A 16,946-nucleotide genomic window follows, 5' to 3' on the forward strand; every position below is an offset into this window, starting at 1 on the left:
CCTGCTCCAAGAACAAAATAGCCTCATGATATTATTGTATCCTCATTTTTCCCCTTGTTCAACAAAGGTGACCAAAATCTCACACCCTGTTCCAAATAAAATGACCTCACTGGCCCCTTATCTAATTACAAAATATTTTCCTCTGCCACTCCATTCCAGCCTCACAGGGACTTTCCTTGTTGCTGTCAGCCTCAAGTTTTCCAGAGTCTAGGGTGGGGGAGCAGGAAAGCAGCTTCTTTCCCTTTTCCCCTCATCAGAATTAAGCTGAAGGCTTTTGATGCCGATGGCTTTGGCAAAACAACAGCCTGGGGGTTGTGTTGCTGCTGGTCCAGGTGCAGCTGAGGGAGCAGAGGGGAGTTTGGGTGAAGCCTGAGCCCCGTTAGGGGATGAAGTCAGGGGTTAAGGAGGGATCCTGCTCTTCCTCTCCCTCTTCCCAGCCGGTTACAAGGTGGCCACACCCTTCTTCCAGATTCCTAATTTCATTCCTCCGGGTTGTCATCATGTCTGCAGTGCAGGGAGGCTGAGCAGCTCCGGGAGGGGTGGATGACACCCAGTGGGTGGCAGGAGCAGGTGAAGGCAAAATATAAACCCAGCACATCCTTTAAACTTCCCTGAAAAGCCTGAGCTCACCAAACCCACATTTCAGGCTGTCAGGGCTTGATTTTCCTTCTCCCACTGTTAAAGGAAAGAACAAAAGCCTTCAAACCCTTTTGTCCTCCTCGTGCTCCAAACCAGGTGAGTCACTCGCTGTGAGCCCAGGGCAGGTGCAGGTGGCTGGCTCAGCCTGGCCCCGCAGCCAGCAGCGTTCCACACCTTGATCCAGCAGCAAAGCACAGAGAACAGGATGAGCCAGGAGCAGGGCCACCCCATCCCTGCCCTTCCCAGCAGCTCCTTGGGGTTTGCAGGGCAGAGCTGACCCCATGGGAAGGTGGCACCGGCTCTTCTTGCACCAGCTCAGAGATTTGGAATGGTGAGAGCCAGGAGTCCATCTGTGCCCTGAGAAGGGGCAGAGGAACAGCAACAGCACCAAGTGGGGGACAGGAGGGATGTGGCCAGGGCAAAGGCAGGGCTGCCACGCTCTGCTGGGCTCCTGGAACACGGCTGCTGCTCCCCTGGCTGAGCTGCTGCACCGGCCAGGCTCCATTCCCAGCCTTCCAAACCATCCACCCTGCGAGGGCTGCAACAGGAGGCTGAGGTCTGGCTCAGAGCACTGCAGGACAGGAAAGGATCCAGAGAAACTCTGCCATGGATGCCACACTCTGTGCTCCCGTTCTCAGTGCGAGGAATCGCCGTTCATCCGACACAAGGCTCTGCAGCTCCCCTGGAAAGCACCAACCCACGGCACTGGGAGAGGCCAGGGCTGCAGCAGGGCAGGCAAAGCACTGCAAGGAGTCTTCTGCAAGGAAAAAATTCCATACAGAGCAGATAGGAAAGCTTCCAGCACATCCACACTCAGCCTGCCTGACCCACACTCCATCCTTGAGCATCCAGGGAACAGGGCAGGTGCCCACACAAGAGCCAAGGTGCAGGAGGACCAGAAAATGCACCTAGCACCAGAATTCCCAATGAAAGGAGCCTCTGCTGCAGGCAGAAGGAAAAGCTGGAATCTGTAATTGTGACAGCAGGGAGTTCTGCAGGTACTACAGATCTGGGGGGTTTTTGTTCCTTTGTTAGTAGGAGGAGAGGTTTCCTAGAGAAAGCACATTGCACGTCTGAACTACAGCACAGCACCAAGTTTCTGTCACGTGTTTTACAGCATTTTTTATTTTGGGGCAAAAGTCTTACAAGAGGAAGTCTGGTAAGGCAGATCTAGAATGCACATTTTATTTATGTGTAAAAAAAAAAACCCAACCAGACAACATGGGTAAGGTAGACAAGAACTTTTTTTATATTCTGACTATACAATAATATTCCTCTCTTTTCTTTTTTTAATCCACTGCCACGCTACTATAATGGATCTGTTCTATAGTCTAAGTTTCAGGTTGTCCAGTTAAGTTGTCTGCAGCTTCTTTAAACAAGTTGACCTTTACCTATTTAGAGTTTCTTCTCAGAAACATTCATATATTATACAGGATATACAGATTTTGAAACAAGACACTTAAAAACACACACACCTATAGCCGCAACACTGGGATAGCTGCATTGTAGGGGTTACCTTGTTCAGCCAGCTGTAGACTCTGTATGTACAATTAGTTTTTATAGTGTTATTTACAGAGATGGACTAAAAGCTCTCTTTTAATCTAAAAGGTAAAGGCTCTTGTGTTTGAGTATGTGCAGTTTCATAGCCCTGTGGAAAAAAAAAATCACGACAATTATATACACTGTAAACAGCACAAGGCATGAGAATCTCCTCCTCCTCCTCTCCCAAACAATCTCAATCTTGCAGGAAAGTGTTTGTGCACTAATATTCCTCTTCCACCTCTGCTCCAGCTCCTCGGGTTTTCTTATGGATGGCGCGGTTAAAGCTGTGGCAGGCGGGGACCCAGTGATTGTCATGGAGACCCAGCTTACAGCCAGGGATGCCCTTCTGGGAGCGGTGACAGCACATCCAGTAGCCAGGCCCGTAGGGCAGAGCCTGGCAGTAGGGCTTGGGGTGCCACCTGCACAGGGACACGTCCCCCTTGACGTATTTCTTCTTGCACTGCTTGCAGGGATCCTCCCGGTAGCGAGGGTCGCGCACCCAGCGCGAGTCCGCCGGCCTGATGTTGTAGTACTCAATGATGAACTTGAAGTAGTAGCAAGTGCATTTTAGGGCAACCAGGCTCCTGGTGGGAAGCAACCCAAAGATCTTCACGATGATGTGGTGAGGCAAGAAGGCCATGTACTGCTGAGGCTCCAAAAGCTGCTGGATTTTAAACCTGGTCTCCAGAAAGTCATGGGAAACCTGCCGCTTTAGGCAGGAGGCATCAAGTACTTGCAAAGCCCCTTCTGTGGCAGGGACAGAAGGGGCTGATGGCTCTGTAGGGACACTGCTTCCGACACATGATCTACCAGATGCCAGAGCATCCTCATCCTCATTTTGGGCTACCTCCCCTGGCTTCTCCTGGGGACCCTCCCGCCGTGGCTGTTGCTCGTGAGCAGCAGGCTGCTCACCCTGGAGGAAAAACAGCCTCCCTGGGAGTGAATCCTCAGCAGAACCGGAGAGCTTCTCCTTCCTGCACCCTTCCTCTGTCTTGGTGACTGATATACTGATGCACAAGGGCTCCTTCCTAGCAGGATGCTTTGGGAAAATTACAGGCTCTTTCGACGTACAATCAACAGTCGCGTTCTTGCTCTGCAAGGGATCCGGCGGCAGCCTGGCAGCAGCGGGACACGGGGCCAGCAGGGCCCTGGGGGGCTCAATCCGTGTTTCAGGGTCATTCCTGCCAGCTGTCATGGCCAACACCGCCTGGGCAAGTCCCGAATTCACATTCCCCGCCCGGGTATCCAGCCCCGAAGGAAACGGCTGCTGGGCAGAGGCAGCGCCATCCCACAGCTCGGTGTCACAGCGACCTCCATACCCGGCCTCTGCCACCCCTGCCTCCCCTTGGGGCGGGACCCCCTTGCCCACGTCCCCCTCGGGCTGGGTGCCGCTGGCCAGGAGCACCCTGCCCACGTTCCTGCGGAAGCTGTTGTTGCGGGAGAGGCTCCCGGCCTCGCTCTGCCGCCTCAGGCACTCGGACTCCAGCCTGGCCACCATGTCCAGCACGCGCACGGGCTCGCCCTGCGGCTCCGCGTCGCACGCCCCGCCCGGGGACAAGGGCTCGGGGCTGGGCAGGGTGGCCCTGGGCTGGGAGCTCAGCCTGGTGGCCGTGCAGGTCTTGGCACAGTCCACCAGCAGGGCGCTGGCCCGCTGCTCCAGGAAAGCCACCATCTCTATGACGGACAGCGAGCGGCCCGGGAACGCGCCCTCGGTGCCATCGCTGCCCGAGTGCACCGAGCAGTGCTCGATGCCGCAGGCGAAAGGCTCCGGCTGGGAGCACCTGGAGTTGGCCTCCCTCATTCTTTCCAGTTGGATTTTGGCTTTTTTAAGATCCACCGATTTTTTCCTGCGTTTGGCCGTTCTCCCGTCGATGTCCCACGTGCTCTTGATTTTCATGGAGCCCGTGCGGGTGCTGCTGCTGCACTGCTGGGCTGCGAAGAAGGCGATTTTCTCCTTGGTGTTGCCAGGTTTCACCACAGCCCACACATCCAGAGGTCCTTCCCCTTCTTCTCCCTGGTGGATCGTGGCAGACAGGGCGTTCTTCTTCTCCCTTGCACTCGGAGCATCTGCCGGGCCTTTCCCGTTCATATTGCACATAGTATTTGGATAAATAATCCCCAGAAGCTTTTGAGATGGAGCCACCAGGGAGGGTTTTGGGAAAACGCTCAGTTTGGTGCAGTTGGTGAGTTTTTCTCCTTGTGCTGGTCCCTGGTGGCCTCGAAGGGAATCCTGGCTTATTTCTGGGGATCGCTCTTTCTTCTGTAACTTGAGATATGGCTTTAAGTGCATACCAGAAACCCTGGAAAAACAGAGAGGGAAGAAGTTATAGTTGCAAAATATGCCTGTCTGGAATTAGAGAAGGTGGCCCAGAGCAGGCACCAGCCCACACCTCAAGAGGAACCACATGAGAAAGGAAAAGAGCCACCAAGGCTGCAATATCCACCCTTGAAGAACTTCCTGCAGTAGGAGAGAACTTCCCATTAGAGAAATCTGTTTCCAGGCAGTTGCAAGGAGAAATCCTACAGTTTAAGCTGTATCAGTTGTAAAAACATAGCTAGTGGTTCATTCTTGAGCTAGAGCCATCCTTCTGCCTGTTCATTCCTTGATCCAGTTGCAAGGCACACATGGGTCACAGGTTTTATCTGGATATCACCTACCACACACGCTCTTTTCAGTAGATAAAATGTGGTTAAAGCTCAAAAGAGAAATTAGCAAGAGTAATTATATTAATCAGAGTTCCCAAGGGATATCTAATCTCCTCCTATCACCCAAAATCACACAGTGGTTTGGGCTGGAAGGAACCTTAAATCTCATTTTGTTCCACTTCCTTCCGTGGGCAGGACACCTTCCACTATCTCAGGTTGCTCCAAGTCCCATCCAACCCATCCTTGGAGATTTCCAGGGATGAAGCAGCCACAGCTTCTCTAGGCAATGAAACCTTTCCCTCAGCATATTGATAATGGCAGATTTGATGACTTTCCCATAAGGGTCTTTTTGTACCCATCAATGCCCCTCCCAAAGTGACAGCAGCTGAGGACACCCACTCTCAAGGATGGGATTTCACACTCAGGAGCTGTGAGGAACCCCTTGGATGGTGCTGACACTGCAGCAGCAGCAGCAGCCCCAGACTCCTCTGTCCCGTCACACCTCCACAGTCACCTTCCCTTCAAAACTCAGGAACACCAGAGCCCAGGGCACTGCAAAATGGATGCAACCACCAGGAGACTCCAGGCTCTTCTCCCAGGAGCATCTCACAAGCACATTACAGAACTAACTACAGGTTATGTTTCCATGGTAATCTTTGAGTTGTTGCACTCAAAGGCTTCCTCTTCAGGGATGATCTGTGCTCAGGAGTGAAGAGCAGCAGGTTCAAAGCCACGTTCATCGTGAGCTGGCACAGACACATTGAGGCACCGAACATGTTCCCCTTGAGAGCCCACACCAAGAGAGTTGTTTAAGAGTGGCAACTTTGTAGGTTTCTAGCCTAAAAACAGCTTTTAACTAAAAACCTCAATTTGTTGGTCTATAAAGTCCAACAAATGTATAAGTGATGTTGCCCAAGCAGAGGAGCCTCCAGGACCAGAAGCAGCTGTGCTGCCTAAAGACTGTTTTGTCTGGTTCCTCCTTCTGGCTCCAGTGACAAGCAGGGAGGGCAGGCACAGAGATTTTGGGCAGGTACATCAAGAGGAAGGGCTCAGTTCACCTTTCTACACCTCTCTGGTCCAAGCAGGGCTTTGAAGGCCAGGAAGCAGCTGTGGAAAGGCAGATGTAGGTTCCTTCCCTCTGGATATTTTAGGGAGAGCATCACCTGGCTCTTGCAACCAGACAATGCCAAAATCACCTGCATCTCACCTAGAGACTGTGGGGTAAGAGATCCCAGTGCTGCAGACACACACACCCACCCACCCCTGGGTTAATTCTCTGCCTGTGCCTCCTGCCTGCCAATTCCAGCTCCTTGGAACTGGGTCACCTCCCAGTTTAGTCTCCTCTGCAAAACGCAACTGAGCTACTTTGTTTGCCTCCTCAGTCGGATGCTAAAAACTAAAATAATCTCATAAAAATAGAACTTCGGGGCGTTGAAATAGATGCATGGAGAGAAAAATGGGAAAATGAGGCTGCTGGAGTTTGCTTTGGCCTCATTTTTCACAGGGGCTGCCTCACTCTGGTTGTACTTCACAGTGAAGCAGGGTCAGGCCACTGAGGTGACCTGGCCAAAGCCCAGCCCAGAGGAGCAGCAGGTGAAGCACTGCAGCAAACTGCTGCAGAGAACAGTGCCTGCAGCCTTCCCCTCCCTTCCCTTCCAGAAGGACATTTCCCAGACTAGGGAGAGAAAAGCTCCAGTGGCTGCTCGCCACCGTACCCTGGGGAGACGAGGTGAATACAATTAAAACACGACTTTGCATGCTGAAATCTCCTGAGCCAGGAGCAGAAGATCAAATTTCATTCATGAGTTTTGTGCCAAGGTGTTTGAAAGATGAGCTGAGCTTGTTTTTAAAAGGCTTTCTTCAAGCAGTTTTCAGGAATCCAGCAGGACAATCAGCTCAACACCCTTCATTAAGAGGAGCTGCAGATGGAGGTGAGAGCAGGTATTATGTGAATAAAACCAGAACCAAACTGGTTACCCCAACAGGCTCAGGGGACATGTTCAGCCAGCAGAGTTGGTTCAGCTGCTCCCAGCTATTTCTGGTCCATGGAGAAAGACAAAGGGTAAAGTTCTGCCTCACCTATTACAGATTTCTTGTTTAAGGTTATATTTCCTATGTTTCAGTTAGTCCCTGGCTAAGCCAACAATACCATTTAAGGTTGAAAAGTTATAATTTACATAACAAAATTATGCCTTAGTCAGAAGTTTTACTGCCAGAATAATTGCCTCATTTGAATTCAGCATCCAGTTCATTGCACATGTTTTAATGGATCTGGATTTAAAGAAAACCTTCATCTAATAACTTCAGACAGCTATAAAGAGCTCTGCAAACTCCATGAGACCAGCTGCCACCTGCCCCAGAGTTTTCCAGCAGCAGAGAAGAGAACTTTCATTCCAAAAGCCACTTTAGCAATGAGCCTTACCTGAAAGTGTCACTTGGAAAAAACAAGTCCCCACCTCACACGCCCTTTGCTGTGGACATTGAGAATGAACTTTTAGGCAATCACAGCTTCTTCCCTGCACACCAGCAGCACATTTCATCTCTAGCTCCTACAATTAGAGCAAGGCTTCCCAGCAGAAATTGCTTTGAAGATGAACCAGAGCCCAGTCCCCACCCACAGACTCCCCCGTTTCTCAGTGCTGGCAAGCACAGAGCTGTGGCAGCTGCAGGTAAGCTTTTAAATATTTAAAACCACCAAAAATAGTTGTTAAAAGGTGAAGTCACATATTCCCTATGACACTTCATTCCAGAATAATTCTGTTTGCTTTCCTCCACCCTTTAAGTTATCAAGCTCTCTAATTTTATCTTTAGAGACAACGACTCTTCAGAAGTCCACGGGAGCAAACATAAAAGGTTTTCAATCCCAAATGTGTGGTTTTAAATTGCTGATAAGAGAGAATTCTGCCAGGAATGATCAGCACTGAAACAACGAGCAGTGCTGCCTTTATACTGTTATTCCATCCTTAAGCTGATGAAATAAAGGGGCCAGTTTTTCTATTTCTAATCAGCCATGTCTGAAAAACAGGATACTTGCACTGCTGGAATGAGACTGCTGTTTTTGTAAGTCCTAACTACAGCTTGTTTCCACTGCAGTTTTATCAAGCTGGTTACTACACATTGTTGATACAGAAATATATTCCTTTATATGAGCTCAGATACTCACACACCCCTCCTCTCCCCACCCAAGGGAAGACCCATAACCCACGGGTGGACTCCCCATCCCTGGAAGTGTCCAAATCCAGGCTGCATGGGGCTTGGAGCAACCTGGTCTAGTGGGAAATGTCCCTGCCCACGGCAATGGGTTGGAATGAGATGGGATTTAAGGTCTTTTCCAACCCAAATCATTCCATGATTCTATTTGCCAAGCTGGCCAGATTCTTCCAGCATCCTTTTGTGTTTATGTATGTTCTAAATCACAGCAGCCTAAAACAGTAATATATTTGCTTTAGTGCAAACTCCAGAGTTGGAGGCAAAACTGTTAGAAAAGACTCAGTTTTCACAACTCCTCTGTAAGGCCCACAGAGAGCCTTAATTCCCCTTGCAGCTCCCAGCTCAGGGGCTCTGATGATGCCCTGTGAAGCCAAAAGATTTCCTCTGGCCAGCAAGAACAAAAAAGCCTGGTCTTCACAAACAGCATATTCACACTGCAAGTTTTCTGGGCAAAGCACTGGAAGGTTTTATTAGGGGGAAAATTTCCATCAAAACCCCCAAGTTTCCTATGGATTTCTCCTTGTAAACACCAACTCCAGTTGAAAAAAGCTCCTCACGTTGCTGACTGCACACCCAGTGCCAACTACAACTCTGAAAAACCCCTCAGGACATACTAACACAAGGCAGAAGCCAAAAAAAAAAAAAAAAAGGAAAAAAATCAACAACAATAAAAACCCCACACCTCTGGCAAAGCATTCCTCTTCCTTGGCATCCCAGCTCTCTGTCCATGGAGTTTTCCTCCTCCATAAAGGACACTGACAATTAGCAAGGACTGAGCACTGAGTGGGAGTTAACCACAGTCAACCACTTGTTATTTCTGGAAGGGCTTGGTGGGTCCTTTGGGCTCCATCTCCAGTACCATTTCCATCCCCTTTGCACTGCCAGGGCAAGGCAAAGCAGACAGAGAGCTGCTTCAAAGGCATTCCAGGGATTCTGCCGGGGAAAGTCCCGCCATGGAAGGCTCTCTGCACTCATGGAGTTTCTTCTGGAGCATGGCAAGGGTCCAAGCTCACAGAAAGGAGGGCTGGGAAGCTCCAGAGCAGGGCTGGGTTTGACTCAAGCAGCTGTGGAAGCATCTGATTTCCTGAAAACCCACTCCCCTTGGAGCAGCAACTGCTCCTGACCCACCTCCCAACACCTCCAAAATGCCTCTTGCAGCAAAGGGAGAGCCAGCAAGGATTAGAGAGGGATTTGAAGGCAAACAGAAGGCATGTGGCTGCTGAAGGAGAGCTCTCTGCTCCAGTGGCCAGCCTGGGGCAAGCGGGAGAATGCCAAAACCGTGGGGCAGAGCTGGCCCAGCAGAGCTGAGGAGCCAAATGCCCTGTGTAAGAACCAAACTCCTAAAGCTGGGTCCCTCCCCAGCTTGTTCACCTGCATCAGGTGCTCAGGTAACCTGATTTTGGGGGAGACAACACCCAAACACAGCTGCACCCAGCCCAGCCAGAAAATCCATGCCACAAAGCCCAGCATCTGCAGCACACAGAGGTTCTGGGTGACAGAATGCAGCCCCAAGCCCAACACAGACCACTCCACTTTGAGGGCTCCCACCCATCAATGTTTGGAACATGTTTTACACTAAACACACACCCACCCTTCAGTATAGCACAGTTGCCTGGGCTACTTCCTACATTTTGTACAGGAAGGAGTGCCACAGCTTTGCCAGGCTTTTGAATAAAAGCACTCACCATGAAAGGAGAGATGCAGCAGCAATTCTGTGCTGAGCCTCAGGAAGCTCAAAGTCCTGCTGCCCAACCACACCAGACACGACAAAGCAAAAGGGAATAAAATTAACTGAAAGATTTGGAATTCAAGGTTATCAGCTGCTCCAGAAATGTGTAGCTCAGAGATGATTGGATGGCACATGTGGCTGTGGTGGGACAGGATGAGGGGAAATCACAGAAGGACAACAAGACAAAAAGTGCTGCTTTTATAGGGCTTCTGCTGAAAGGTAAGTGCCAAGTGTCCTTCTGGAAGTGTTTTACATTTATTAATTTGTTTCCTGATTTATAAAGTGCAAAAGGACCTTTCTTCATATCACAGCACAACAAATTCCCTGTGTTAAGGAAGCACCACAGAGTGATGCTATTTATAGCCTTCATTGTTGTGCATATGCAATGAGAACACATCAAAGGTTGCAGAAATTAACCTTGGACCACTGATCAGTAACAAACTCAGCATTCAAAATAAAAACAAGCAAAAGTAGAGCTGAAGGCAAGTTATCAGGCTGCCCTTTGAAACTCAAGGCTGAAAGAAGCTGGTTGATGAATTCAGCTGTGCTGGGGAGGATTTCACTGCACACTGCATTCTCCACGAGTCAGAAGGTGTTTTCATTATTAAGAACACATCCCAAACAAAAGATTCAAAGCAACTCCAACTGGATGTGATCCTTTTTTGTGAAAGATACCAGAGGCAGACACAGGTTTCAGGTCACATCACTTGGAAACTTCTATCTTAGAGACCAAAAAGTCCAGGAATAAACATGAGAACTGGTGCAGTGTTAAGTCACTGCAGAGATATTTAAGAACAAAGAAATAGTGAAAGGTTTTTTTCAGTTTGTGAGAGAAAAGAGAAACAGGGTTGCAAGCAAGGGCAGGGCAGAGATCAAGAGTACAACTCAAAATACCAAATTTGACTTTGCACCACTTTTAAAGAGGGGAGGTAAGGGTGATGATGAGGGCAAAAGCCCAGGTGTTAATCTGAACAAGAGCATTGGCAGGAGGAGGATTAGAGAGCTTCATAAAAATTGTGAGGATTGGCTCATCCCAGTTTTAGAATCCAAACCAGATAGGCTCATGCACTGCAGGCCAAGAAACAGGATTTATAAACCTCTTGAAAGGCAACAATAGGAGATAATAAACATGTGGCACATTGGAGGGGGCACTGCAGGGGAGAAAGAGAAGGAGAATGATCACAGCCTCTCCAGGGCTCGTATTCTGACTCCAATATAAAGGTGCTTTGCAAGCAAAGAGGATTAATGTGACACACAGAAAAAGGGGGAAGAGGGAATAGTTCAATATACCAGACTAACCTCAAGGTTCTCAAAAAAAAGCCATCTTTTTAGAGCAATCTACTATATCTTCCTCACATGGACTTCAGAGAGCACAAAGAGATTTACTGGTTAAGACAGATTGGCAGAGGAATGGGAAAACAGACAAAGGAGCTGGCTTAGCAGGAGACAGCCCCAGGTGATGCTGAATAAGAAAATACCAGCCTGGAAACCAAAGACATGCCTCAAGAATCAGCCCTGGGAACATCTGACTTTGTTAAAAATGACCTCAGCACTAATTCTGCACCCACAGAAACAGAGGCAGCTCCAAAACAGCAGAGACACAAAGCTCAGAGTAACAGAAACTGAGGAGGGTTTTGAAATGCAGGCAGTGATGCATCAGCAAGAGGAACACCAACAAATTTTGGAAGTAACTGAGGTGAACTGGCCACCACAGAGACATCCATGAAGGTGATGAAGAAGCCCTCCAGGCAGAGCAGCTCCAGAGCACAGCACACACTTTTAGCCAGGACTGAGAATATTCTGTGAGGGGCATCACACTGAGAACAGCAACAATTGCTACTCAGGAAGCTACTAGAGAACACTTGGGTCACTTAGCAAAACCACAGGTGAGGGTTACAACCCCCTCTTACAGAATGCAGAAGAAGAGGTAAACCACTGAAAATGAGCAGCAGTCGTTAGGCAGAAGGCAAATAAAGGAACAAGAAACTCAAATGAGTCTATAAACTGTCATGAATGTTCAGCCTGGGAATGAAAAGAAGGTTCCTAATTGCACAGCAAGATCTGTCATCTTCAGTAATGGTTTGATCTGCAGGAGGAGAGAAGGAAAGATGCAAGAAAAGATGTAAATGTTTTAGGCTGGACTAAGTTCACAAAAGGGATTATGAGATCCTGCTTGGGAAAGCAACGAGCTGGGTGACCCAGGAAGTCTTTTCCAGCACTAAATTACCATGAGACTAACATAGCAAGTATATGCTGTCTACACAACCACAAAGAACAAAGGTTAAAAGTTTGCTTTAAACCCACATAGCCTTTTGGAAACCAAAAAGCTGGCACTCTTCCTGCAGACTGAGGAAGTTTAAGAGCCTTGGTTTCAGAAAAAAAAAATTTTAAAAAAATACACATTTATTTTGAAGTAGTTTGAACTCCAACAAACTGGCATGTCCTTGCATTTGCATGAGGACAAGTTGTTCTGCATGGTGTTCCTATAAGGAGACACAGTGAGAGGCGTTCACTTAATTGTCACATAAGCACAAGTGTTTGAAATCAATCGTGCATTTCTCCTTAATAAGAGACACAGGAGAGTGAGCAATGCAAAATGTGAGCTCAAACTAATCTAATTACTTAGTCCATAGTAAGACAAACCACAACAATGACTGCCAGCATTTCCACTTGCTTTAAGCTGCCTGCATGTTTTAAAGCCTACTCTGATGAGCCTTTCACCAATTAAGTTTTACTTCAAAGTCAAGTTTCCCAAACTAATTTACAGCTGTTGCTAGAAAACCCAAGGATTTCTGCAAGTACACTACCAGCTGCAGTGAATCTGTAGTTGTCATGATCAAATAAAAATGTCAAAGAACATTTCTGCCCTTAAGCCATTACAAGGTTTTGCTTAAACACCACCTGAAAGTCAGAATTTTGTGCAAATATTTGAGTGACAGCACAAGACAATGGGAGAGGACAAGGAGAAGGCTAAAATCAGTGCTGAAGCCTGAGCTGCAGGCAGAGCAGGCAGCGTGTCCGTACCGTTTGACCTGATGGAAGGTGGAGGATGTGGAATTCAGCGGTTCCCTGTGGAGGCCAGCTCTGCAGGAACTCTTCATGGTAACGACCTCTCCGGCTAAGGCACGTCCTCGTCACAGCCAGTCCATCCTGGGCTACACCCCAGGCTCCCCCATCAGCTCTGCCTGCCCCACACTCAGCTTCACCGTGTCTCTGCCACCTAAAAACTGAACAACAGAGAGCTACATGAGGAGATGACAAGAGCAAATGATCAGGACATGGATTTTCCCACGAGAGAGAATAGATATAAATATAAATATATACAAACACAAACATGCCACGCATGCATAGATATAAAAGATACATATTCAAATATAAAAAAACTTAACATCATCATGCCAAGTGTTGCAGCTGGAGTTCCTGAACACCACCAAACACAAATGAACACTCCCCACCACAGCCTGTCTGCACACACAGGAGTTTTTTCACCTTTTATCCAACTGCAGCTCTACCTTGGCACCTCCCACGGAACACGCTGTCTTCCCAGCTCCGTGTAAACAGGACGCACAAGATCTCTCTGCTTGTTAGCACCACATCAGGCTTTGGAGGGAAGTAGCTGCTAGCAGTGAGATTTGAGGCTGCCAGGAGTTACGTTAGCGCTCTAATCAAAATAACGTGGTGGATTTTATAAGAGGACAGAAAACATGTCACCACGCAGCCTCCAAGTCTTGTGAAAACTGCCCTGTCTTTGCATCACATGCAGATAAGGCAGATTACACCAGAACAAAGCTGTTCTGCAGTATCTCTTGTCCTGCCTGGGCTGCTGCCTTCTCCACCTTGTCCTTGGAGCAGACACCCTTACCGGCACTTTAACGCACTTTGATGGAGAAAGAACAACAACCTTCAAGCTGGAACATTAAAGGGAAGAGTGACACAGCAAAAGAGCCCTGGAAAACCTCAAATACTCCAGCCTGAGCTGCCAGCAGATTGTTTTAGAGACCGTTTGCTTCCTCTCTAGAGGACTGTGCACAATGATGCCGTAATAAAGGAATGCCATTTGAGGATGCTAACTATGGAGCTGTGTCCCCAGGGGAGCTGTGATTTAGTGCAGCAGGTTGTTCTCTCCTTTTCAGCAGCTCTGCCCAGCGTTCCTACTGCTGTCCTAGCCCTGCTTTTGCAGAGCTTGAGTCTCTCACATCACCCCCTTCCTGATGCCTCCCGCACAGAAGAGCCCCCACTATGTCCAGCCCAGCACTGCTTCACCAGTGTGGTTCACAATCAATGCTCCCACTAAACACTCCTGGCCTGGAAAACCTGCTCTAGGTAGCCACACTTGCCAGGAAAATGATGAAGGATGAACCTTCCAGGCAGGAAAAAACAGAAGCTGGTTTAGATGCACCTGACTTGATGTCTGCTACAGCAATTCCACGGTTCGTTTAATGATGGCGAATAAGAGGTTAAGACTTTGCCTACATTTGAGTAGTAGGAGCCTAAAATAATATATAAAATATTATATAAACACATTCCAGTCTTCATGAAGAAATCTCTGCTGAGCTCTACACAAGGCTAAGAAACGTGTGGGGTGGAGGAGATGGAGGCAGAGCAGGAGGAGGAGAGCATGTCCTCTGCTCCAGGGATTCAGGGAGACCAGGAATGAGGCTGCCACGATCAGCAACAGCAGAAATTGAAGTTTCGTAGTTAAACACCATTTTCATCAGACTACGCAGAGTCTCTAACAAGGACCTACCTCTATGAGTGAAACCTAGGCACAAAACCAGGTGTTTCTGATGTTCTCATGCTGTAAAGATACACATTCACAAACAGTAATTCACAGAGAAGTAAAAAGCATATGCCCGGTGCTTTAGGAAAATCAAACACACAATCGTTACTTTCCCATGAACCATCACTAAAAGGCACTGAAATTCTGACTTTGCTCCAAGCTTTTGTCTGGCTCTCCTTCTGGCTTTACTAACACTAGCATTTCAAACTCAGCAGGAACTGTATCACAGAAGCATGATTATATCCACACCCAAATAAACGCAACCACACCATTTCAAGAATGTCACTCACTTTTCCAACAGCTTACACCCTCTCCATGGATCCCTGGTTAAGAATACCACATGTTTTGTCCTAGTCCCACTCCTCTGGAGATCAATTGAGAAGTAAAAGATAAAAAGCCATATAAAGAATTGAAACCCAAAGATATCTTGTTTGCAGTAAAGAGCTCGAGAAGCAAAACCATCAAGAGAATTGGTTCAGGTCAGGAGCAGCCAGAACCCTGATCCAAGCAAAGGCATTGTATGGTGGGATTTCGTGAGTTTAGGAAGGGACCAGCAACTACTAGAGGGAAGCAAAAGCTGACAAAATAGACACAGCCAAGTTCAGATGGGCACTGCAGCACAGACCCAACCACAGCTCCATACAAAGCATGCTTTTTCCCCCCCTCTGTAGCTGCTGGGCTATAGAAAAGAGCTGAAATAGACTATTAATGCCAGCAAGCTCCTGACAAATTCCTACTGTGTGAAGAGTAAAAAGCTGTGCTTGTGAATTAAAAAAAAGAAAAGGAAAAGAGAAAAAAAAAACCCCAGCATTTAAGCTAGCAGATATACTTACTGCCTTTTAACTACCACTGTTTCTGTACCAAGGCTGATCCTTAGCAGAAGGAGCTGCAGCCGATTTAAGTTTTGCACAGAGTCAGGTACAGCCCAAAAAACTGCAATACAGATGCACAGAGAAACAAAACAGAAGAGGAAGTTAAAACCCTAATCGTGTTCTTCTCCCTCTCTGAAACCACCCCCAAACATATGCCTTGCTGCACAAGATGTGGGAAGGACTCTGCTTTTGGCAGCAGAAAGCAACACATCCTCTCAGCCACGGACCCAGCTCAGGGAACGGGCCCACAAAATTCCCTCTCTTATCACCAGGTTTGAGCACTGCTGCAGCCTAGAAAAACAAATGTATCAACTCAACCAGGCTGCAGTCAAGGTCTCCCCATCTGTGTAGCAATTCACCACAGCTTTTGATATTTTGATTAGTGCAAGTGCAAGTGTGTTTTAGCTGTAGCAACAGTAACTGATCAACAAAGCAGTTCAAAGGGTGGGCACATCCTCTCAGAAAATTTACTTTCTTGAAAGGAGGCCGTGGCCTCGGGACTGGATCTGAGCAACAATCGCTCTGCTGGTAAAAACATGTGTAAAAACACATTTGACCACCCCACCTCCATGCAGGGCAAGCTTTGGGATGTTCCATAGGGATGTCACTCTGGATCAGCTGGGCAAAGAGCATCAGCACACTCAGGATGCAGAAGGAAGCAGCAGCAAGTGTTTCAGAGCAGAACTCAGAGGAGTTAATAACAAAAACAATCATCAGGGTGGGAAAAGTCAGTGCTGAGGCTTTATAACAAGATAAGGGTATTTGTTTTCTTGAAAGAACCAGGTTCCATGTCCATTCTCCCACATGGAGCTCAATCTTAGGTTGTTGTATGATCCCTGTCTCCAAAACAGTAATTCACCAGACATGCAATTCTGCCATCCCCCAGCCAAGTCATCCCTCAGGACACCTCTAACAGCACCAGACTCTCCTAAGCAAGAAGCTTTGGCATAAAGTCTTTCCTCATCCCAACATCCCACTGGGAAGGATCCACAGCAGCCCCCAGGCCAGGTCTGACATGAGGTGATTGACACACCAGCTCCTCAGCCTCTCAAACCCCCAACCATTTCTTTTAACCATTCTTCAGGTAATATCTACATACTTAAAACACCTGAAGAACTGCCTTTTAACCCCAAAGGAGCCATCACAGGCATCATGTGCCTTGTGAAACCTGGTGTGCTCAGCTTCCCCTCTGTTGATGGTCCATCAGATCTGGTATTATCTGATCTAAAGGCAATGAAACTGCCACAGGGGCTCCAGCTGGAATTAGTGTGGGGGAGTTTCCTGTGTCTTCTCCCACACCAAAACCAGCTGATGGCACTTCTGCCAAGCACCAGGAACCAGAGCTGGCAAAGCAGCAGGACCTGGTTACCATTGCCCTGTGCTCATTTCCCCACCAAATTCACTCCAGCCCTTCCTTCTCAAAGCTCCTCCAAGCTCCCATCCTTGGATCCCACCAGAGAGAGCAGCAATTTAAATGGAAACTGATGATTCCCATGTAAGCAGAATCAGCAGAGGCCACAAAGACAAT

The 16,946-nt window shown here is 48.1% G+C and overlaps 1 protein-coding gene across 3 annotated transcripts in view; it reads right to left on the bottom strand.

The window, feature by feature from the left end:
* Positions 1 to 1,865: 1,865 nt before the first annotated feature.
* Positions 1,866 to 16,946, bottom strand: part of FBXO34 (F-box protein 34) — a 38,930-nt gene continuing 23,849 nt past the window's right edge. For 2 of the 3 annotated variants that reach the window (XM_030949893.1, XM_030949895.1), the window contains 2 exons: positions 12,791 to 12,993; positions 1,866 to 4,481 (listed from right to left, as the gene is read on the bottom strand). In XM_030949893.1, coding sequence (XP_030805753.1) covers positions 2,402 to 4,481; positions 12,791 to 12,867 — 2,157 coding nt within the window. In that variant the 5' untranslated portion in view covers positions 12,868 to 12,993 and the 3' untranslated portion in view covers positions 1,866 to 2,401. Of the gene's footprint in view, positions 4,482 to 12,790; positions 12,994 to 15,379; positions 15,480 to 16,946 lie in introns of all 3 variants that reach the window. The other variant, XM_030949894.1, reaches the window with a different exon arrangement.

The sequence above is a fragment of the Camarhynchus parvulus genome, chromosome 5 (genome assembly GCF_901933205.1).
Source record: "Camarhynchus parvulus chromosome 5, STF_HiC, whole genome shotgun sequence".
Lineage (NCBI taxonomy): Eukaryota > Metazoa > Chordata > Aves > Passeriformes > Thraupidae > Camarhynchus > Camarhynchus parvulus.